The sequence below is a fragment of the Cnephaeus nilssonii genome (assembly GCF_951640355.1).
Source record: "Cnephaeus nilssonii genome assembly, chromosome: 10".
In the NCBI taxonomy this organism is placed as follows: domain Eukaryota; kingdom Metazoa; phylum Chordata; class Mammalia; order Chiroptera; family Vespertilionidae; genus Cnephaeus; species Cnephaeus nilssonii.
The window spans coordinates 26199067-26223720 of NC_137081.1; the positions used below are offsets into that span (position 1 = coordinate 26199067).

General features: G+C 37.5%; 1 protein-coding gene across 7 annotated transcripts in view; it reads right to left on the reverse strand.

Moving 5' to 3' along the window:
• Nucleotides 1–24654, reverse strand: part of DOCK10 (dedicator of cytokinesis 10) — a 215953-nt gene that overhangs the window by 98996 nt on the left and 92303 nt on the right. For all 7 annotated transcript variants that reach the window (XM_079783202.1, XM_079783199.1, XM_079783201.1 and 4 more), the window contains exons 2-3: nucleotides 23042–23161; nucleotides 11653–11742 (exon numbers count right to left, since the gene is read on the reverse strand). In XM_079783202.1, the coding sequence (XP_079639328.1) occupies nucleotides 11653–11742; nucleotides 23042–23161 (210 nt within the window). The remainder of the gene's footprint in view (nucleotides 1–11652; nucleotides 11743–23041; nucleotides 23162–24654) is intronic.

Here is a 24654-nt window from a genome sequence, read left to right on the forward strand (position 1 = left end):
ATTAAGTAAGTTTATCTCTATATATAAAGTTCTTGCTGGCACCAATTGCACGTGTGTGTTTCGATCTGTCATTGTTGATCGTGAATTTGGTTGAAACTTCTATTATAGAGAAAGGGCGAATAGTGATATTAAAATATTTCTTCTAATTAATCTCCTTTCAATGTGCACAAATTCATGCACCAGGCCACTAGATATATTATAGTGGTCTATAGTGAATGATTTTGTAGTATTTACTGATGGCATATATTTCTCAAACACCTACCATGCACTTAGCACTGTACTGACTGTGGGTTGGTAATGGGGATTTCCCTAGGTGGCTTTTAAGATTCCTTTTGTTTCTAAAATTATATGACTCTGGAGATTAAGCTACTGTTATGATTAGATGGAAATTTTGTCCTCTAGCATCAGTAGGAGTATGAGGAGCAATAAATTTGATGCAATGTGAGGAATAAAAATCTATGATTGTTTTTGTGACCAAGAAGGGACAGGCAGGATCACTTTGTGACAACAATCAACTCAAGGTGAAGAGGGCTGCAGAACAGAGAGCACTGGCACTGCTTTTGCAGAAACAGGAAGTGGGAGGGGATGGCCCAGGGGATGGTGTAGAAAGGTTGATAGTAAACCTAGGATACAGGCGCCTGGCTTAAGATGCACAGAATAGGCAGAAAGAGGGGAGGGGAATTAGGAGTCAGTTGCTACGGGTTTCTCTGGCCTTGTACTTTCTTAGCACCATAGGTTTATTTGTTCAGGGAAACACCCACACACAAACCAGGGACTGAGGGTGAAACAATACATGAGACTGGGACAAAAACAGGAGTAGGAGGATGAGGGCAGGGCCTGCAGGAGAAGAGAAGAGCTTAAAAACAAAACCGCAACAAGGCCAACAGACAAATAAAAGAGAATTCAGGAGATCTGTAATGACTAGACTGGGAGAGATGTGAACAAAACTGAATATTTAGCTAATATCAAATTTCTTAACTTGCCAATTCCTGAGCCAAATCTGCAGATCACATGTTTCTGAATGTAAGAGAAAAACTGAACCCTGATATGAAACTTGGCTAACAAATTCCATGTTCATTTAGGGATGCCAGGGATTCAGGTAAGAAGCATATAGGCCCACAGTATCCCAAGCCTTGGAGACAAACCATTCATGATTATAGTTCTTTCTTACTCTCTCTCACTTAACGCACCTTTCTCAATACCTTGCTATAGTTCTCAAATGAAATAAACATATTCTAAAACATAAAACAAAAAGCATAAAACCCACTCCCTTTTTGCATTCCTTTTCAATCTTTTTTTTGATACATAGCTTTACCTCGTTCCCCTGTAAGTATAAATTAGAATTTAAATAGCTTTTTGTTCACATAATGGCATATTCTAAAGATTTTAAAATTTACTTTCTAAATTCTATGACCACTTTAAAGAAGTAGAATAAAATATCAGACCTTAATTTATTAACCCAGACTCCTAGTTTTGGAGTTATTAATTAATTAATTCAACAAACATTATGGAGCCCTTACTGTGTGCCTGGGGTTGTTTTAAGTGATGGGAACCCATCAGTGATCAAGAGGCTAAAAGTCATTCCCTCTTGAAATGTATCCCTTTGTGAAAACATGGTTAATAAATACCAAAAAAAAAGTAAATTGTGCAATATGTTAGCAGATAATGCCATGAAAAATAAAACAGAGGTGGGGAAGGATAGAGCTGGGGGAAGATTGGTTAGGATAATTTAAATAGATTGGTTAGGATATTACATTTGCCATTTGAGCAAAGTCTTAGAGAAAAGGACAGAATGAATAGTTACTAGGGCTACTTGAAATTTTGTGCCATGGTCGAAAAAAATAATTCAGTGTTTTCTTCATGCATATGGTCCTCCCATCCTCCCCCAAGTCTCACCTATTTTGGATTATTTTCTTAGTAGAAGACTCAAAGTATGTTTTAAATTCTTGATTATAAAATTGCCAAACCAATGTATATTCTTTATAAGCAAATGGAAGGTATATCATCGAGTCAGGAGCTATACGGCTTCCTTCTTGTTCTTCAATTAGTACTCACTTCCAACATGATTTTGGTCAATCAAAATTTATTTATTTGGATCTCAGATACAGCTATTGCACATTTAGAATATTGGAATGAATTAGAAATTTCTGCCCCATAATATCTATCTCTATGCTTTCTGATCTGGAGGTTTTCATAAGATGCATTGACTTACTTGTCTTTTCTTGTTATGGATAGTACCTATATTTAAGCATGATAAACATGTCTACTCATGCATATTACACACAATATACACAACGTGCCATAGGCTTAATACTGAATAAATAAGAGATGTGCTAATCCTGAATTTCACTGGCCAAAAATGAATGTGGTACTTTCTTATATCAGTGTGCTATATTAAAGAACTATCTCTTTTTGTTTGTTTGTCTTGGAGAGGCAAGTGCTTGTTAGATCCTGTACTAGGCTCTTTACATATCATCTTAATAAACACTCAAAGATATTTTATGATTCCCATCTTACAGATCACAGAGGCAAAGAGAACCTCAGATCTTTGCTCAAGATCCTACACGTGATTTCAAACTGGATTTGTCTGACTCTCAAAGTTCATTCAGCTAATTTATGAATTGCATGATGATTGCAGACTTTTTTTTAGCACAGCTGGACCATCATTCCAGATGTTTTTATGGCATTTTTGTTTCTATCTTGGAATCAGACAGACCTGGTTTTTAATTTTGGTGTTAGCTCAATTAAATAACTTAACAACTCTAAATTTCTTTATCTGTCTAAATAATACCAACTTTAATAGGATCAAATAACACAATTCCTATAAAGCACTTAGCATAGGGTAAATGCTTAAAAAATTGCTTTAAAATCAGTTTTTCAGAGTTTGACTTAATCTATAATTCACAACAGTTGATGACAACTTGTTTTTCCTGATTTATAAAAGCACAGTTTTGGGAAGATGTATTAGCTCTGATTATCAAATAATCTTGTTTTTAATCAAATCATTTATGAATCTATGGGCCAGATTTAATGTATCTGGTGGGTAGATGAGAATTAAGGTTATACTAGATAACCCTTAAGAATCCTTCTAAATCTATGATTTCTCTGATTCTGAGAAAGCCAGTGCATTTTACAAACACATAAATGTTTCCCATACATAGCTATGGCATCTTGGAAATGTTATGCATGGAAAATCACTCTCTATTCTTTGTTCCAGCCCACACAGTCACTCTAAGAAAATCATTAAGAACTATGATAATTATGACTACAACTCCTCTTTGTCCAAAATGTAAGCTGAAGTGACCTGTTGCAAATTCAAAGTCACAGGCTACAGCTGTGCTTCTTACCATAAGGCAATAGCTCCATTTTCTCCTTGCTAACGACCAATCCCACAACACCAGTTTTAAAATATCAACTCCTTATCCCCTTTAAAATGGAGGCTGCTACAGTCTACTTCAAAGGTGAAGTATACTGAGCTAGTTAATTTTTCCAAACAGTAATGACCCAATTCACATTTTAGTCATTTATTCATTTACTTTTTATTTACTTATTTAAAATACCGTACTTTCTGGCGTATAAGACGACTTTTTAACCCAGGAAAATCTTCTATACGCCCAGTCATCTTATATGCCGGAAAATACGGTATATTTTCATTGATTTTTAGAGTGAGAGGAAGGGAGAGGAATAGATAGAAACATAGCCCGCAAGCTGTGCATGTGCCTTGATTGGGAATTGACCTGGCAACCTCTTGGTTCCTGGGTTGATGCTCAACAGCTGAGCCATGCCAGCTGGGCTATTCATTAATTATGTTTGTTTGTTTAGCCTTTATATTAGCATCTCTGCCTGTAGCATGTAGGCACAAAAAAGCTGAGCCAAGTCAACATACATAAAGCCTTTTATGCCAATAGGATAGTGTTTCCTAAACTCTATTGTGTTCCTGAAATTTTTGAGGTTGCTAATTAAAATGCAGGTTCCAGGGTCCTATATGAATCCACTGAATAGGATGGAATCTGTAAAAGGGGGGAGGGGGAGCCTAAATCCATCATCCCACCGGAGTAACAGTGTGGCTCGGTCCTTGTCATGCTGTTTGTCTCTGAGATGAAAGCATTAGGGTCCTAGTTTTATACAGTGAAGTCGAGTAAAAGAGATCACTCTCCAGCTTTCACTCAAGTGGACACAACCTTTGAAACGGGCAGGGAACATATCAACTCCAGTATGGGGTTTTATTTATAGTGGATATTCAATGTATATTTGTTGATTGAATGAATCTTGTGTATCTTATTTTCCCTTAGAAATTACTAAACATGACACCTTGAAAGTTCTCAAAATCTAAATATTTTAGAAAAGATTGGACAATTGTAAAGAGCAGCAGATTACCGTAAAGAAAATATTTCATTTCTCCCTCTTCTCTTTAGAGAATCATTAGAATCAATTCAAATCATGTTACCAACCCAAAGAGCAATTTTGGTTTGACAATATAATTTGTCCATCTCTGAAAATGGCTATTAGATTCTGGCCACAGAGTAATAAGCAGGTAATAAATGGCTTTTTAGATGCAAACTTGTTTTTCTTTCTAGCCATACAGGTTTATTTAATTACATGGCTACTTTCTTGCCAAAAAGATTTATGCAACCACAAAAGGTGTTCATTTTGGCCCTTAGTCACCACTGGGATTAATTCTATATTTGTAAACTGATTGTGGTAATTCATGCCATTCTTTATGTAAAGTTTAGGAGCAAATGTGGCCATTGTATAAATTTTGAAAATGTAGCATTATGAAATTGGGTGAATTTAGGCAAATTATGTATTGAAAGGGTTGCTGGATAATTTATTATCCATATTGAAACACTTCGAATTCAAAGGTGATGCTGTTAACCAAGCCAACAAGTAGAACATGAAACTATTCCTGCAAACCAGGTCATGTGGGCACTCAATACATTGATATTTTAGAGGGGGAAAAAAGGCACCGAAAATATTTTTTCTTTAATTGGATCATATTATGTATCCCTTTAAAATTCAATAATTTCTGCAGTATAAAAATAAGTTAGTAATATTTTAAAAATACTTACATATACTCTTGGGAGAGAATTAAAAATAATGGGTTTGGACAAAATAAATTATGTAAATATAGATATGACTCAGTTTCAGAAATCATGGTATAATCTTTTTTAATGGATTTGGGTTTGATTGTCAAAAATATTATTTTATATTAGGTAGTGGTATCATGTATATAAATAACGCATGTGGAACACAAAACAGAATGTCATATCAAATTACAACCATAAGAAAAAATCATTTTTAAACTATTTTCTCACTTTGAATTATAAAATAGCCTAATTTGTTTTGTTTTTTGTTGTTGATTCTAAATTGAAAGTGGATAAAAACATTTGGTTTGTTTTTTTCAGAATGTGTTGAATTGAGGTGGTTGAAATTAGACTTTTATAAATCACACCTGTGCCTGACCTGGGACCAGACGCACTAATTTCCTAGCTACATCTCACAAGTAATCTGTCAGGATATAAATAATGGATGGTACTAAAAACCTTGGTAATATTATGATCTAATCATTCTTCTCATGAAAGGCATAAAATCTGGGTTGTAATTCAGTATAATTGAAATATTAGGTGAAAACTTAAAGTGGTTTCTTTATTACTCTAGCACTCCAGGGTCTCCGACTTGCACTTCTGTCTTTTTATCCATTTACCACCAAACATTATAGGATACTTTTTATTGTGGAGAAGGTGAAGCTAATTTATAATTGGAACAGTTTTGTATATTTAGAAACTAGACTATATTATTCTAGGGACTTTGGTGACTAGAAAATAAAAATCTTCACAGTTGTTAAAGTGAACCACAAAACCATTTTGTTTTCATCAGTGTTTTATATATATATTTTATCCTAATGCCACTAAAAAGATAATGCATTTGAATTTACCTTAATCAACTTTCATATGCTTATTATCTTTAATGTTATACATTTAGTATAAAGAAAATCTGGTGATCCATTTTGTTCTGGCCATGACAAACATAAAATCATATATATGTGTAAACTAGTATACTAGTATATATATACTAGTGGCTTGATGCACAAAATTCGTGCACAGAGGGGAGGGGGTTCTCTCAGCCCAGCCTGCACCCTCTGCAATCAGGGACCCCTTGGGGGATGTCTGACTGCCTGTTTAGGCCCGATTGGCAGTCGGACATCCCTCTCACAATCTGGGACTGCTGGCTCCTAACCACTCACCTGCCTGCCTGCCTAATCACCCCTAACTGCCTCTGCTTGCCTGATTGATTGCCCCTAACCCCTCTGCCTGCCTGCCTGATTGCCCCTAACCTCTCTGTCTGCCTGCCTGATGGCCCCTCACTGCCTCTGCCTGACTGCCTGATCACCCCTAACTGCCCTCCCCTGCCGGCCTGATCTCACCCCCAACTGCCTTCCCTTGCCAGCCAATTTGGTTCTCATTGGTCAGTTTCTATGCCAGTCAGTGTCAAAAGCTCCACCTCCTAGGCAACCATTGGCTCCTCACAGTTAACCCAGATTTGGTTCTGATTGGTTAGTTTCTATGCCAGTCAGTATCTCCTGGCCTATCTGCAGGCCTGATCAGAGAGGCAGGGCTGATCAGTAGCCCCCACAGAGGCCCAGAGAGAAATAGAGATGCGCTGCTGGTGAAGCCTGGAGAGAGAGAGGCAACGGCTGATCAACAGCTGCCACAGGAGGCTGTGGATCAGAACCTGCATCTCTCTCTGGGCCTGATTCGCAGCCCCCTTGGCAGTCAATGCTGGGTAGCCATGGCAACCCAGCACTGACTGCAGGACTGATTTCCAGTGTTTGGTCAAGCCCTCGGTCATTTTGGACGTTATGGACCCTGGATTTTTATATATTAGAATATGACTAAGTTAAATATAGAATTATAATAGATTTTGAAGATATTTTCCAATAATTTTTTTATTGATTTCAGAGAGGAAGGGAGTGAGGGAGAGAAAGAGAAACATCAATGATGAGAATTGTTGATCTGCTATCTCCTGCATGGCCTCTACTGGGGATCAAGCCTGCAACCCAGGCATGTGCCCTGTCCAGGAATTGAACCATGGCCTTCTGGTTCATAGCTGATGCTCAACTACTAAGCCTCTCCAGCCAGGCTCCATTAAATTCTTGAAGTCACAATATGTAAGTGGCTTTACTTACAAATTTACTTTTAAAAAATACACACAAAATGAAAAATCCCTTAGCCTCTAGTAAAACCTTCATCAGTGAATTAAAACAAAAAAATCAAAATCATTTTATTTTCATTAATTTTATTAAGAAAAAAACTGTACTTTTTAATTTGGGGAGATTTTTATAGTTGCATTTTCCCTGTATCTTCCACTGAATTAATTTGTATATGTAGCCCTGGTGTCATATCAAAAATATTAGTACTACAGTGAGCAAAACCATGCTTATCATGCTCTGGTCTGAAGTTAATGAATACATTAGAATCATTCATTTGCTATCCAATGGTTCAGAATCAGGAAACAGCCTTCATTTTTACTTAATTTATTTATACATGCAAAAAAACCCAGAATCACTTATTCAAAGATTTATTCTTACTTCAGGGTAAGTTTGAGTGTACATAACTTTACATATTAGATTTAAAATTTTTGTATAAAGTACAGAGGCATTTCGGTAAAAAGAATGGTTTCTTTAACACTGTACATAATATGCTGTCCAAAATTAAACATAAAAGACATTAAGTTATTTTAATTTTAAAAGTAAGAATTTTATTCCCTGTGTTTTCTTGAACCAATATAAATCTCATTGTAGTTAGATATATTCCTTTCAAGAAAAATGGGCAGCATGAAATACATTTAATATCATCGCCAGTCCCTCTGTCTGCTTAATTTTCTTTGCTATGTCTAGGACTCAAGTTTTTTAATATCTCTTTTACTTCTCAATATAATACAGATTCTACCTTGCATATACATAATTTTCTCTTGAATTAGTTGTATACCATTTGTCTGGGTCCAAATGGTGGAAGAGGAAGTAGAGGAAGAAATTTCATTTTCAATATTATACTCATTTGATCATATTGTTTTTCATGTTCACAAAATTTTGTTTCTTAATAAATTAAGCAATATTTTATACATAACTTAATAGGCTACTGAACTATTTTTAACTTTGGTATGCATAAGATATTCTGCCTGAAGAGTTCCAATATTATTTGTAGGTTTATCTCTGCTTAAAATTTTCTTCCCTCAGTAACCTAGTACTATCTGGATGAGGGCAATATGTAATTGTATGTGTGTGTGTGTGTGTGTGTGTGTGCGCGCGTGCGCGCACGTGCACATACAGATAGGTAGGTAGATAGATAGATAGATAGATAGATAGATAGATAGATAGATAGACAGACAGATAGATATTTGCTTCTATTCTTTAATGTTTTCATAAATCTTAAATCCTGGAATATTTTATGCCTTGACTTGGAATCTTGGATTCACGACTTAGTCCTCATTTTATCATTGCTCTACTCCTGCAGCTGGCTGATTTCCAGAAACTGCCGAGGGCTTTGTTGGCAGAGTAACTTGCTACCTTAGTAGATTGTCAGTATTTTTCTCAGCCATTTTACTGAAGTGGTCTCTAGACCATTGCTCCCCTGTTAGGCCACTGTATCATTCTCAATTCTCTGCTCTCTCATCTTCTTTGTTTCGAAAGTCCAAACCAAGAGCTTATTTTTAATTAGTGTTCTGAGTTTCTGGCTTTCTATTATCCTTTTGTACATATTCAAAAGAAAACTTTGTTCTAGAAGTTTTTGGCTTAGGAAGTCTTCATCCTATTTATAGATCCTTTAATTGTTCCCCCAAGCCCTAGTGGCAGGAAGTGATGCTTGCTTTATCAGGGAAGTGTCTGATATTTTTTATGGTTATAGATGTTGATTTTAAGTCACTTAGGAGGATCAGATAAAGACACTGCTCCCCATTTGTTATTTTCCAAATGTTTTCATGTTATTGCTATATTTAGTTTTAGAAACACAGCATTGGGACTATTAATATCTCTATTTAAAGATGGAGAAACCAAGGCAGAAAGCTTACACGTTTGTCAAATGAAGGACATACTACCTTGTGAACAGTACAAATATTCTCATCAAGTCAGTCTATTAGGGAGCATGTGTGTCTGTGTGTATGTAACGAAAGATATAATGAGTTGCAAATAATTTCTGTAGTTAAGTATTGTCTTCTGGCTTTATGGTACCATTTATTATATAAATATTAAAATTTTTATTTGCATAAATTTGTCCATTTTTCATGTTTCCACTTAAAATATTATCCTACATTTTAACAATTTTTGTTTTTTTCATACATATCTGGAATTAATCAATCAGGTTTTTAATATTTATCTGGAGTTATTTTTTATGTGTAATGTGAGATAGAGAATCCTAACTTTATATTCATTCAAAATGGTGAGCCAATTTGTATTTGTTGAATTGCTCACCCTTCCCTAAAGAATTTCAAGTACCATATTTCCCATTTATTAAGAAACCATATGCACTTAGATGTTTCTAGATACTCTGTTTCATTTCACTGGATATTTGTTTATTCAAGAATATAAAATAATTGAAAACTATCTCAATTTATTTTCTAAAGCTAGCATTTCTCTAATACCAAAGGGGAAAAAAAAAGAAAATGACAGCCAGACTCCACTCATGAATATTAATGCAAAAATTTAAAATAAAATATTAGCAATTCTAATGTAGTAGAGTATGAAGGTAATAATGCAACTGGAATGAAAAGTTTATACCAGAAATGCAAGTGTGGATCCACAGGATAGGGACCTACTAATTCTATTACAGTGCTTTATAAATTTAAGTAGAAGAGCTGTTATATCAATAGACTGAATATGCATTTCAAAACCTAAGTAGCAAGTGTTTATAAGGACTGTAGAGACAAAGAAAGACCCTTTTTAGAAATTTCTTTTATGCCAGAAAATGTCATAAAATAGCAATAAGACAGAATGCCTGATATTAGCATTATTATTCAACATTGTTTTAGAGACATTAGAAAATAAAATAAGACAAAAATTAAATAAATGATATTAGAAAAGAAGAAATTTTATTTGCAGATGATATGGCTACACATCTAAAACTTGAATAACTATTAGGATAGGAGAGATTAGTAAGCTAGTTATGCATATTTGAAAATTAATAGTTTTTAAAAGATAGCAATGGACACTAAGAAAAGGAAATGGATTTTTAACATTCCACTTATTTTAGCAAAACTATAAAATACACTAAAGTGAACTTAACAACAGTGTTACAGATCATTATGAAGAACGTGCAATATTTTGTGAAGACCATGCAAAAAAACCTGGTTAAATATTCCCTGTTAGGAATTCAATGTCCTAAACATTTCAAACCCTACCTAAGTTAACATACATGTACTGCATGATTTTGTAGACCTAGTCTCAATGATTCTAATTTCCTTGAGTAGAAAATAATTTGCCAACTCTTTTTTTAAACAGTGATGCCCTAGTATATATCAAAACTTACTCTAAGGAGACTGTAAATAAAATATTATAATACTGACATCACACTTATTATTTTTATTAGTAAATATGAAAATAGTACACTCAGATTACCTGATGTTATCTAACTTTGCACTTTTTTTTCTACCTCCTTAGGATAGACTCTGTAATTTAATGTGAACTTTAGGAAATAAATATAAAATCATGGAATTGGAAAAAAAATAAACAGGTAAATTTATGGCAAAAGGTGACCTGAATTGAATAGTACAATATAAAGATATATAATATATATGCATACCCATATACACACATGTATATGTAAAAAAGAATAGTATAATATAAAATACGATTACTCAGCTTGGTATTAATATGTACAAAAATAAGGCTAACTTATATTCATACAAATATGTTTAGGAGCTGTGAAAGGGTTTTGCTGTTGTGTGTGGCTTTAACTAAATCCTAATTGGGATACACTACTTTCTCAAGCTTAAAGACTGCATTTAGACTTCAATACTTTTACTTTGACCTGTGCTCGGCTAAGTTTTATCATTGCTTTTTCCGTACAGGAAGGATTGGCTCCATTTATTTATTCAATAACCACCTGCTAGTAGCTGTTATGTGCCAGCCCAATCCCTGCCCTAAAGCAACCTGCTCTGTGGTTAGGAGAAGCAGCAGTGCTGTAGGCCTTCCCTACATCCTTCAAATGCAAGTAGATGACAGAGCAACAGGATTCTATCAGTCCCTTTCAGCTGCTCACATTAATATTTCCATAGTTAGTACTTGAAAGAAACATATCTCTTAAAATAGAAACTCTGTTGTAAAAAAAATTCTCACATAGTATGGCCTTGCCTATAACTCAGTCCAAATAAGTAAAATAAAATTAAATCTGCCTATTAAGAATACTAAAACATTTCTTAATGTGGGATTTTTAAGTTAAGTAAAAACAAAACAAAAAAAAATCCAAAAGTTGAATAGTCAGCAGATAATGAAAAATGATTCACAGGAAAATGGAACACATCTTCAGGTAATGATGATGGAAAAACATCAACTAATCTCTATTGAAAAGGTGAGGAAGACAATGATAATAAAGTTGTATTAATAACTACCTGGGGGAAAGAAAGATTTATAAAAGAAAGAACTGGAAGCATCACATTTACCTCTTTCACCAGTAAACTTTCTGCTTTGTGCTCTGCATCTTCAGGTACTGTCGAGTACAATGTTCGGATATCCCAAGAAACGGTGGCCGTCTGAGAGAAACAATGAAAAGAAATTAAGCCCTCCAACTTAAAAACGTTGTGCACACGACTATACCAAAAACACAGCAGGGAGGTCTTTTCCATCTTAGCATTTAAGGACAAGAAATTGTATTTCAGAGACGCTTCCTTGGTTCTTGCCAATTTATTCTCTAGGAGAGAAAATCCAAACTCTCCTTTATTACCACTTACCAGCATTATTACAGTTACTGTTTATCAGTGAAGCTCATGATTTTAAGCTCGTTCCTTCCCTGCAGAAAATGAAAATTTGGACATCTGTTTATTGTGAATGGTTCATTTCTATTGGTATCTTTTGTTGTTGTTGCTAATGATAAGATAAATATAAAATAAAAGAGAAAATGTGCAAAATCATTATTTTAATCCTACTGTAAATAATCTCTTGAATATCAACAGAATAAATTTAGCCCTTTTTAGAGCTGTTTGTGTGTGTCTGTGTGTAACTACAATTAGGGATGGGAGGGAAGAAAGGGTGTTCAGTATATCTGTACCTTGAAGAAAACAAGTCACGTTTCTGGTGTCTTTTTTGTTATTGTTGTTGTTGAAATGAACAAAGTATTTTCAACTTCAATGCTAAACAACCTATTAAATGAATATACATGAACTGAAAGTATAGAGTATCTCTTAAAACAAAACATCTAACACAGAATTCACAGTTTGTTTCCTCTTTATACATATTCAGTTCTATCAAGCTGGGGAGTAGGAGAGGTCGTAAAACAGTTACTTCCCATCACCAGCTTCCAGCTCTCTTCAGTCTGTGCTCCTTTTGATTACAGGGATGCTGGAATGATGAATCTGTTCACATATGTGGTACCAACCATTGGGGTCTTTTATTTTGTACATTCCCAACCCACAAATGATTTATCAGACACAATAAAGTTCATTTGAACTGTTCCAGAAAAGGGGTATTTTGTCTAGACTAATTATTGGAACAGATGAAAGTTTCATACCCCTCCCTATTTGTGGGAAGATGGGAAAGAGAGGGGTCCAGGGAATTCAGTCTTCTGGGTTCACAGCTGCTGTAAGCTCTGCCACTAAAGGCAGCATCATTACTTTTCTTCCAATCCTAGACTCCTATTTTCTTCAAGTCCTCTCTTTCTTCACTCCTGATGTGAGCTCCAAGAGGGCAAGGCATTTGGTCTGTTTAGTTTACTGCTATAACCTCAGTGCTTGGTTGGGGGCGTACCTACTGATTTGTTGAAGGTGTTTAGCATGTGTGAGTATGCATGTGTGTTCTGTGTGAGCATGTGGTGAGTGTATGTGGTGTGTGAGTTTATCTGTAAGGGGAACATGGGCTTGAACACTGTGAAAGAGGAAGAATGTCATGTGAGTCTAATAAGATCACAGACTAAAAATTAATGAGAACACTATGCTCACGATACATCATATAGTAAAAATTCAGTGCTCATCCTAAAATACAGCTATGGACTGAGGTCCCTTGGTCAGTGCATTTGCCCTAGGATTTGATTGCAGTTATGTGAACAGTTAGGAAGTAACCATTAATTCAAGCAAAGTGCAGGTCCACACACAGGGAGACATCCCTTCCCCTGGGAAGTATGATAGGACCAACTTAAGATTTATTATTATTTAGATTTTGCATTTTTCATTCCTTTTGAATATCTTCTTTCATCTTGTTTCTTTTATGTTATTCACTCTGTTAGATAAACAGCAAAAAAACCCTATTAAAGTTTGGAGTAGAAGACTTAAATGCATGCTTAAATTGAGCTTTGCTGGATTTCAATTATTTGTGGAAAACTTATTTCCTATTTGGACAGATAATTCACAGATACACAGTGTTACTTGTTTGGTTTCCAGGGGACATTACATATTGTAATCCATTGACAAGATTAGGAACTTTTTTCTCTAAATATTTTTTTTCTAGATTTCAGCCACTATTTTACAATAAAAGCTTTATATAAAAAGTAAAAGATTCCTCTTTTTCATTATGCACTATAGTCTCCTATTGATTTCGTGCATTTTGAAAAAAAATAGCTGTTCTAAATACTCTAAGTGTGGTGGAAAGTAAAGTAACATGGCCCAAATGTAACCTTCCTATTCAGTTATACTATCAACCTACCATCCCACTAAGACCACTGCTTTGTACAATAGAGTGAATACTGAGCTAGTTTAAGAAGCTTCTTTTTCTTAACAGTAAGCTTCTGAAATGTGAGCTCAGGTTTTCAGTAATAATAATTACATGGCTACTTGATTCATGATGTCATGTAGTAAAGATAGAGCCCCCATACCTAAGCTAATGCTTATATGCAATGTATGAGATTGGGAATTCATTCAGGCTGGGGTCATAAAAACAGATCATGTGTACAGTCATGTGTACAATGGTTATGAGTGATTCCTGATGACCTCTGCTTATGAAATGATAACTGAGGTTGAGTCATCCCAGTTTAGATTTAGAGATAAATCTAAAACATTATTTTACAACATGCATGGAATTGTAGCACATCTAATACTTTGCACAGAATACAGAAGATACAAGAAAAGGAATACACATTAAAATAAATGCCCACAACAGGCTATTGGTCAGTTATATTTTGTGGTAATACTGGAGAACCTGCCTGAAAAAGCAGGAAGCCACCAGTTTCAACTTCAAGAATTGTGGTACTTCTGCTTACATTTGACTTCTATAATGTGTCTCCTTCGAAGCAAAAATAAATTGATCAAATAAAAAAAGAAAAGTATACAGAGTCATATTTGTTAAGGTTACAGAGAATTTCTTTTCTGAGAATTGGATGCTTTCAGACCACAACAAATTGCCTTGGCCACAGCAGACTTCCTGTTCTCTTTTATAAACCGTCTGGTCGACAATTAGTACAGCTCAATAGCATGAAATGGATCTGAGACTGGGCTGGAACTCAGCCGAGCTCCTCTTCTGGAGGTAGTTTTACAAGCGGCCTATTGTGCAAAGATTAGGCATTTAGAAATAAAAACTATCATTTTTATTTATGAAACAATGCATGCAGGCTTGTTTGTCATTTCACGCCCATACTATTCAGACAGCTTAGATTACGCCCTGACACTTTCTGGTTCCTCTACTCTGCAGTGGGTTGTCTTGGTGGCTTTGCCACAGCCACCATTCTGCTGGCTAACATGACCACAGAAGACTTCATTCCAAGCACATCAGGGCCATTTCTCAATTGACCAAAGGCCACTGTCAAAGTCTAAAAAAGAGGCCACTTATCCTATCCTGGGCTGAGCACAGCTTCCTGTAACAGCATTGCAGATCCCAGCTGTTCAAAAAAGAAGACAGAGATGCTGGTTTCAGCAGTAATCAATCAGCCCCAGCTTGAGAAGTCAATGGGCCTCACAACAGGGACTGTTAGCTAACAGTCGCGATCAATCCCAACCCAGCACGTGTCTGAATGTGACCTCCACCAGAATTTCTCAGACTGAGACACGGACAGTGCCTCAATTTTAAGCAGGAGCTTATATTACATTATTTGCTTGAAAAACATTTTTTTAAATCACATTCAGAAGAGTATTGTTGTGACTTCATTTTTTTATTTTTAAATACATGAGAAAATCACTTTAATGCCTTCATTGTGCTTTATAGGGAAGGCGTCTTTGTTTTGCTGAAGGTGAACTGCATGGGGGATGCACAGATAGTGAGCAGTTGGCCATCACTGGACAGTCATCCTCCTCTAGCCAAGGTGAGCATGGGGGCATCTCCATCACAGGATGTAAGTGTAGAAGGAGGGAGGTTTGGAGACCTGATTCAAGTTTTACTCTTAGACTGGCAAACCCCTGAGCAAGTTATTTCACTTCTGTTTTGTGATTCATTTCCCAGTCTTCAAAATGTGTCCCCTCTAAGGAGGTGAGGATAGAATAGTCCACGTATGGTTAAATGTTAGCATGAATAGAACCCAGTGCTCCAATATACAGATACTTATGCAATGGATCTCCCCTTGGCAAGGACTCCCGGCAGTGGTCTGAGCTCTCTCCAAAGTTGCACAGTGAAGAAACATGCTGGCTGTGAGGCCGGAAGACATGGCCCTGTCGTGACCCTGTGACGAGCCGCCTCAGACACAAGCAGCCCTGACACAGATAGCCACCCTGCCACGGCATCTTCTCTTATGGCTGCTCACATCCCTTCCTCCATCCGGGGCTCAGTCCTACACTATCCTTGCCCATGCTCCTCTGCCTCTCAGAGAACCCCTTCCTTTCCTTGTTCTTTTCTCATCTCAGGCTTAGGATAGGTGCCAACTCCATTTGAAAATCTCTAATTTATGCAACATACATTTTCTCTTCTCTGAACTATATGGTTACCACCTGCAGCTTAACTATAGAATCTTTAGGGCCAAAAACTCTGCTTGTGATTAGTTAAGTCAGTCATTGTACAGGTGTGTTGTTTTGAGTATAAGTCACATTAACTCTGCTTTGAGGACAAATTATAAAAAGAAATTAAATGCTTTGCCATGTTCTTCGGGATATTTTGTTTAATTGTTTTAAAGAATGAAATACTTGAGTGTAGACATATATTTTTATGATTGTCTAGTGTTCTATATCGGGTTTAAGTATATCCACAGGGCTGTGAACCATCATCGATATTTAATTTTAGAACAGTTTCATCACTTCCCCCTCAAAACCCATACCATTAGCAGTCTTCCCATTCTTCCCTCTTCCCAACCCTTGATGATTACTAATCTACTTTCTGTCTCATGAATTTTCCTATTCTGGACACTTCAAGCAAATGGAATCATACAGTATGTGGCTTTTTGTGACTGGCTTCTTTCATTTACATAACGTTTCAAGTTTCATCCATGCTCTAGCATGTGTCAGTACTTAATTTCCTTTCAGGTGGAACTGTTTATCCATTGAGCATTTGATGGACATTTGGGTTGTTTCCACTTTGGGGCTATTTGAATAATGCTGCTATGACTATAAGTGTCCAATCTTTATTTGGACGTATATTTCTAGTACGATGGAGCCCAGGGCAGTCTCCACACGTTCTCACTGAATTGAAATACACACTCTAGACTGTTTTACTACAGTGCCAATTATCCAATGGCACCACTCACTGTGGGATTCGGGGATATTAAAATATTAATTTCCCTCAAGTTGTGCACCTTATTTTTCTAAGAAGCAGCTGGCCACAGCACACTATTTGGACAGAAATTCTAATAATAAAAGTCAAGGTGCTTATGTTCGATCTCCATCTTTACAGTTACTCTCCATCCTTGAATAAGAGGCTTTTCAAATCGCAGCTTCATTAGCTTGTAAATGAGAGAGCTATTATAACTTAGAAATAACCTAGTTTGACAAAGACTATTACTTAGCTTTTAAATCACAATTATAGCATTCTTGCATGAACACTGAGAGTCACTTAGGCTCAGAAGCCAAGGATTAAAAAGAAATTGAGCCCAGCCAGTGTGGCTTAGTGGCTGAGCATTGACCTATGAACCAGGAGGTCATGGTTCCATTCCTGGTCAGAGTACATGCCTGGTTTGTGGGCTTGATCCTCAGTGTAGGGCATTCAGAGGGCAGCTGATCAATGATTCCCTCTCTTCATTGATGTTTCTATCTCTCCCTCTCCCTGCCTCTCTGAAATCAATACAAAATATATTTTTTTAAAAAGAGGTTGAGATTCCTATAACATGTTAGGTTGTGTCTCAGTAAGAGAAGCAAGAAAAAACACACCAACAATCTCATGACCTTTCTGCCTTTCAAAAAATAAAATAAGACCTTTCTGCTTCCTCTCACCAAATGACCCATGTGGCTGAGTCTGGAAATCCCCATTACCAGTTGCTTTTTATAGCCAAAAACATACTATGAAACGAACAAGCCATTGGTGTGCTAAGAAATCACAATTCACTCAGTCTTAATAGTGAGCCAGTGAAAATGGCAGGATGTACTGAAGAGCCCTGAGAGACTAATTCTGTAATGAATTAGGGATTTGATACGAAGGAGGGTTTTGAGAAGATGGTGTAGCTATCTAAACAGGCTATTTCAGGTGTGTGGCATAGACCTTTGACTTTGACAATGGCATTTTCCCAGGTTAAAAGCATAACCTTGTTTATATTGGTGATAGTCACAACTTAGCTCACAGAGCTGGGCCATAAGGCTGAGCTGAAATAGAGGAGTTTTACTGGTGTGGGCAGTATTGAAATATGCTTTCCCACAGTGTGAGGTGCAGCTAGCTTTCAGACCTCTAAACTTTCTTATTTATTTACACTTTGTAACTCCCAGAAACGATTCCACCTCAGGCTCTCGGTGTTCTTCACTTAGCAAGAGACTCATTTCTGGCTTTCTCACTTTGTGTTCTGCTATTTTGTATCTGCCTCTCCTTAAACGGAATCGCTTCACAATATGATTCAGGGTGTCCTTGAAACTGTCCTTTAGCTTTTGTTTTTGCCTTCCTTACTCTCCTTGCCTAATTCACTAAGCCGCAATTTGGTGACTAAGTTCTTTATTTTTTTTTTGGTCTTAAGTTTCTATTGCCACCAGCTTAAAAAAGATAGATGAGAAAAACAAGAATAGCAAATATAATTATTGAAGTAGTACATGTTTTTGAATGTACTGTTAATGAGTGCGCCGAAACTGCTTATTTCTAGTGAATCATTCTAAGTCATACAGGTCATCGTGCCCGCTCCCAGAACCCACGCACCAGGAGAAATTGTTTCTACCTGGAGTGTCAAGATAAAGGAAGGTGCTGCTACTTCAGTCCTTTAACCTGGAAGAAGATGATTTTAATTCAGTGTTCAGCAATCTTAATTGAATGCCCATGAGTCAGACATTGTGTTGAGTACTTGAAATACAGTTATAAATGGATTTCTCCCTTGCCTAGTAACAAAAAGCATGTGCATAAGTACATTAAGTGTTATAGGGAGGAAATGAGCCAGGCATTATCCTAGGTGGAATGAGTCTCTGCAAAAGGGGGTCATGATCTTAGTGCTATTTTTCTGAGGTGATTTTTGAGTCGTGTCAAGGAGTAAAGTATATTAATGATCATTTTATTCCTCATTACTTCATTCTCTTTATTCTCAAATTTCCTTTCAGAATGTCCGCTTGCTTCATAAAGAAATAAAGTTATATTCTAAAATAATAGCCTACATGTTTCTAAAATAAATATCAATTTTCTACTTGTGTTGTGCCAAGTGCCACTCTTGTTTCTGGGGGCCTTGCAATGACCAAGATAAAAGACATCCCATCCTAGTACAGGCTACACTCTGACAGCGAGAAACACCAGGAATGGCAAAGCAAACTGAGATCTTTCTAGGTAGTGACACACTCTACAAAGAGAAGCAAGAAGGCTGATGGGGTAGGTGACGCAGTGCGGGGGTTGGGTAATGGAGGCTGGAAGTCAGGGATGCGTCTTTGGGGAGGGAGCATATGAACTGAACTGTGAATGAAAAACAGGAACCAGCCTGCAAAGGGGGTAAAGGCCCTGTGAGCTTGGCAAGCTCAGGCAACAGAAAGAATGGAAGGTGGGTATCCATGTGGTGAGCAAGGGAAACAGGTTGAGGAGATAAGGGCTCAGAGATCATCAGGAACCAGCAGGCTGGGACAATAACAAGAAGGAGCTTAACCGGACTCTCAAGGCAATGGGAGATCACTGGGAAGTTTTACCCAGAGGACTGGCTTATCTGATTTGCATTTCAAAAAGCTTTCTTTAAGTGAATCAAAGTGAAGGTAGGGAGGAAGCAGCAAGACCCTTTAAAGGCCACTTCTGGGGATCCAGGCCAAAAATGATGATGATGATGGCTTGGGCCAAGAGCTTGGATAGATAGACAGAAACAATGTAGGAATTCTTGACACTTCTTAACTATAAGCATTCTTAACCAACTTTATGTTTCATCCATATTAGGGCACACACATCTTAACCACAGGGCTTTTGCTTTTCCTGTCAGCCTCACTCATCTAGGAAGTGCTGTTCTATATTCAGTGCCTTGTGTGTGCTAAATAAATATTGATGAAACAAACCAAGTAATGAATCATGTCTGCTCTCAGTGTGGGTGCTTGGAAATGTGGAAACACAGAAGTGAGCTGAATTCTCCAATCAGTGAGACACAGTTGGGCTAAGGACCACTGCAAGGAGGGTGAGGAGCTGGAGCTGTTCCCCTTCCTTCCATTCTGTGATACGTTAGGATTGGAGTGGTCATCTACTACCACTTCCCACTGGGTGGGTAGAGACTGTCCACACACATCCCACAGAATCCTTACCATCGCTCAAGGATGAGCCTGGGAAATGATCCTCTAGCCTGGTGAACAGGAGGCTTGCTGTTAGGAACCAACACCCCTGACATGTGACATAGGCAGGGGATGGGGCAGACAGGGGCAGAGAGTCTGTAAGGAAGGCTCTTTATTCCACATAGAGGAAGAGGAAAAAACACCAACACATAAACACAATTCATTTTAGCAGGAATCTGTATAGCAGATTCTGTAAAGGGTCAGGTAAATTGTTTAGGGTTCTCTACCTCTGCTGCAATGACTTCACTTCTGTTGAAGTCTGCAGGTGTAGCATGAAAGCAGCCATTGGCAACAGGTGAATAAAAAGGAATTATTGTATTTAAGTAAAACCTTATTTATGGATACCAAAAATCAGAATTTTATATAATTTTTATTAGTTACAAAATAGGCTTCTTTTTCCCCCCTTCAACTATTTAACCATTCTATGAAGGAAATACAACAGGCTAGAATTAAAAAAAAAACCTCAAAAAAAATCATTATTACTTCACAGGACCTATAAAAATAGACAGCAAGCCACCCATGGGCCACAGTGTGTCAACTCTTACTCTGTAGAGCAGGAGGGAGGAAAAACTATCCATCTGCATTTTGTTAAAAAGCTGGCAACTTCATGCAGTAATATTCGACACCATCCTTTTATTTGGCAGGTGCTTAATGTAAATGAAAATTTAGCTGTTTGTCTGAGAAGACATTTTCTGATAAGGGGGACTCCATAGCATCAGATGTCTCTTGAACACCTGCTAATTGGCAGTTAGTCTCCCAACTGTTCTCCCAGGTTCCTCTTCACCCTGTTATATGCTCTAATAACACACACCAGGTCACTTGTTCTCCTTGAAACACTCCAGTGACTTGCCACTTGCATTTGAAGATGGCGCAACGGCTTACCTTGTCCTTGCCTGACTTCCTCTCTGACCACCCTCTCTGTCCGCCCACACCACTCTTCAATCTCAGAGAGCTCTCCAGGGGCCTTTGTAGCAGCTTCCTCAGCCTGACACACCCCTTTCTTCCCTCCTAGGTTTTAGCATGGTTGGTCCTCCTCAGTTTAATCTTGTTATTGGTGCTGTCCGTGACCACCCAGTCCAACCTAGTTCTTCTAGTCAGTTTCTATTGCATGGTCCTGTCTCATTTTCTTCATGGAACTGCTCTCTATCCAAACTATCTTGTTAATTAATTTGTTTACTTTTTTTTTTTTTTGGCCTTATTCCTCCCAGTAAAAGGTAAGCTCCATTAAAACAAGGTAATTTCTGTCTAATCAATGCTGATTCCCCATTCTGAGATCATTGCCTAACACTCAGGATTATACATTTGTTGAATGAATAAAGAAAGGACATAGTCTGAGGGGTGACAGAATGTTATACCCAGAATTGTGCTAGTATATTACCCCAGTTGGGAATTAGGGTGACTGTGTTTGATAGGGGTGAGGGTTGGATAGGGGAGGAAGAATATGGCCTTGAGAAATGGACAAGGACCAGACATTGGAGAAGCCCTTGGGCAATGCTCAGGGGTTGGCCCTTCATTTTGTTGGCTATGGGGTTGACTGCACAGGATAAAAGAATTCAGTGTGTTTACTGGAATGTTCACTTTGGGAAAAGAAAAAAATATATGTATTATGTGCTCTGTTTACACCAATAGGACAGCAAAGGTCATACCATAATCAGATCATTCTTAAGTGAGTGTGAAAGATACCAAAAAATGAAGTCAAATTCAGTGAAAATGTTTCATGCCATCTATTCTCTTCTTGAGTTGGGGGAACTTGGTGTAGCTTTTGACATATTTCTGAACAACAGAGCTAGAAGAAAAAGTTCTCCAAGTTTTGAGGGGTTTTTTGTGTGTATGCTGTTGTTTGACAGAAAAAGGCTGTTAAGCTTGCCTTCAGTCTGAAAGAAAACGAGGATACAGAATTAAAAACAAAACATGGGTCAACTTTGTGTTTGCAGTTCAAGACCCAGTGGCCTGATCCAACCATGGAAATGAGACCTCTGCATGAGATAAGCTTCTCTTAAAGTGTGTCAAAAGTGGGAGCCATTTAAAAATCTGAAAAAGATTGGGAGAGTTTCCTTTTCCTACCTACAAATCTATCGCCTTTCTTTTATCCTTCTTTGTACTTGGAACAGAAAGTTAACGTCCATAATACCTTCTTTTTTATTGGGCCATGGAGGAAGGTGAAAACAATGAACCTTTAGAAGCCAGAAGCCAGATCTGTCCCCAAAGTAGGGGAGGGAAGGGAAGTCTGAGGCTGTTTGAGGAAATGTGAGCTCTGAGGCCCAATGGTTATTTCACAGGATGACCTCAGAGCTGTCTTACATCTGCTTTAAAATGCTCATGTTGGTGAAGTTGGAGAGTACCTTTCTTTTAGGAAAAAAGAGGAGAATTTACCACCTGCCCATGGAGATCTGTTTCATAGTTATATATTTACTAGCAATTTATAATGTTTAAAATAACCACAAATGGAATGGTTGGGACACGTGGGTGCTCAGCATCCATAACTTTACTGTGTTTCTTTCCAACACACATTTCATTTTTATTCATTCTTTTTACCACCCCAAGAGTGGTCTCTGTGCCAGTGAACATTGTCCTAAAAAGGGCATATCCAAAATCACAAAGCCCTCCATGAAGATGCACCTGCCTATCTTTCTTTGCCCATAGGTCTTATCATTTCCTTATTAAAGGACACCCAAGATTAAGAGTGACTTTTAAGAATTGCCTCTTTTGGGCCAAGAGAGTCCACCTTTGTCATCAGTTGGTTACAGTTGCTTGGAAGCTTTTAGCTAGAAATGGTCTGAAGGCGGAAGTAGGCCAGGTAGGACAGTGGTTTGAAACCCATACATTGGCGGAGATACAGGACTAGCTGGACCCAGGCAGTGCCCTGTGCTGCTCCCATTCCAAGTGGCCACTGTGTCACTTAGCCCCCATCTTCCAAATTTATGAGGTTCTCGGGCACTAGAAATTGCTGGATGTGGACTACCACTGCAGTGACTATAATGTAGGGTGACCACAGGGAGGGCTGGACTCCCCTAACCCCCAATCATCTTGTGGACCCTCCTGAACTTAGATGGCTTGAAAGGAGCACACTTACCGAGAAGTCGTCACTGGGGAAGAAGAAGAGATCTCGAAGGGGATCATTCTGATACGTCTTTTCAAGTTCTTCAATGATAGTTTCATAATCCAAAGGCTCAGGAAGCCTGGGTTTTTCTTGCTGTAGAAAAAGAAAACATAATATTAACCACTGACACATATAATCTTCTTAATGCCTGGTTGGGTTTTATGTCTTAGTATCACCAAGGCTTTGACATTGTGCAATCTTCCAATAGCTTCACAGAGACTACCGGCATTTAGGGCAAAGCCACACAACTGTTATATCCAGATGTCAAATAATAGGAGAAGATCCTGAAATATGTGACATCTCATTCAGTAATTCAAGCTGTTCACTAAGTCCTAGCACACCCATAGACTATAATTCTATGTAAACTTTACCTTTGTCAATGGGAAGAAAGGTCTTCTGTTACTTGCTATAGTATTGTGATGATCATCATCACTTTTGCTGAATTAGATACTTCCTTGTGAGGTCTACTTGAGTCTATTTCAAAATGTTGGCACCCTGCTAGCAATCAAAGTATCACAGGCTATCTTAGTTGTCACTGAAGCATGGATCCTGTGTCAGAATTAATTGCTTGGCTCTGAGCCTTTCTGCCTTGATAGAGAGAAGCTGGATGATTCTCTGACAGAAATGAACAACATAACTATTATGGGCACAGTGTGGTGAAAATGGAGAAGAGTCTGAAAATAGCTTTATAATCACACTGCATTGAAGACGTGAAGCTGAAGCCCTGGCTGTGTAGCTCCTTGGTTAGAGCAATGTCCTGATGGGCCAAGGTTGCCGGTTTGATCCCTGATCAGAGCACATACAAGAATCAACCAATTCATGAATAAATGAAACAACAAATATATCCCTCTCTCTCTCCCCTGCCCCCCCCCCTCAAATTAATAAAAATAAAATAAAATGAAAAAGTCCTGAAGCTGAAAAGAATGGCACTGCCTCCAAATAAGCTGCCCATAGTACCAGAAAGATAAAGACAATGCTGGTGGGAGAAGGTGTGATGGTTGCATTATAGGGTTGGTGTGTTTAAACGATGGAGCCCAAAAGAAAGAATAACACATCACAGAACAAAGAACCAAGGACACAACTAAGTTCCCTTGGCCCTTTGATGATTTATATTAACCCAAATGAGAAGAAATGGTCGTTTGGATTATTTTAAGGCTCGGAAGCTGGAGTGGTCACCATGACATGTGTATGCTAAAGTGATCTTGTAAATGAAAATAAAATTTGTTTTTTTTTTCACGACAATGACATCAACAGTTTCCCACTACCCTCGCTCCTCCCCAGTTTGCAAGGCACACAGATTTAGCTTCCATTTCTAAGGCCTTCTTTGAAAGATCTCTGCTGCTAAAGCCCCAGAAATCTTTATTGACGTTTTAATAATTTCTAATGCACTCCTCAAAGTAGCAGTCAATGTTTATTTTGATGATTTTTCCAAATATAAAAAGTGAAACAAAACAAAATGTAACACAATAGGCCAATAATAAAGATTTCCATGTACTTTCTGCATCAAAATAAAACAAAAGAAAAATAACCCATTTTATAAATCCTTAAATAAACTGAGGAAAATGTAAAGTGAATATTTTCTCTGG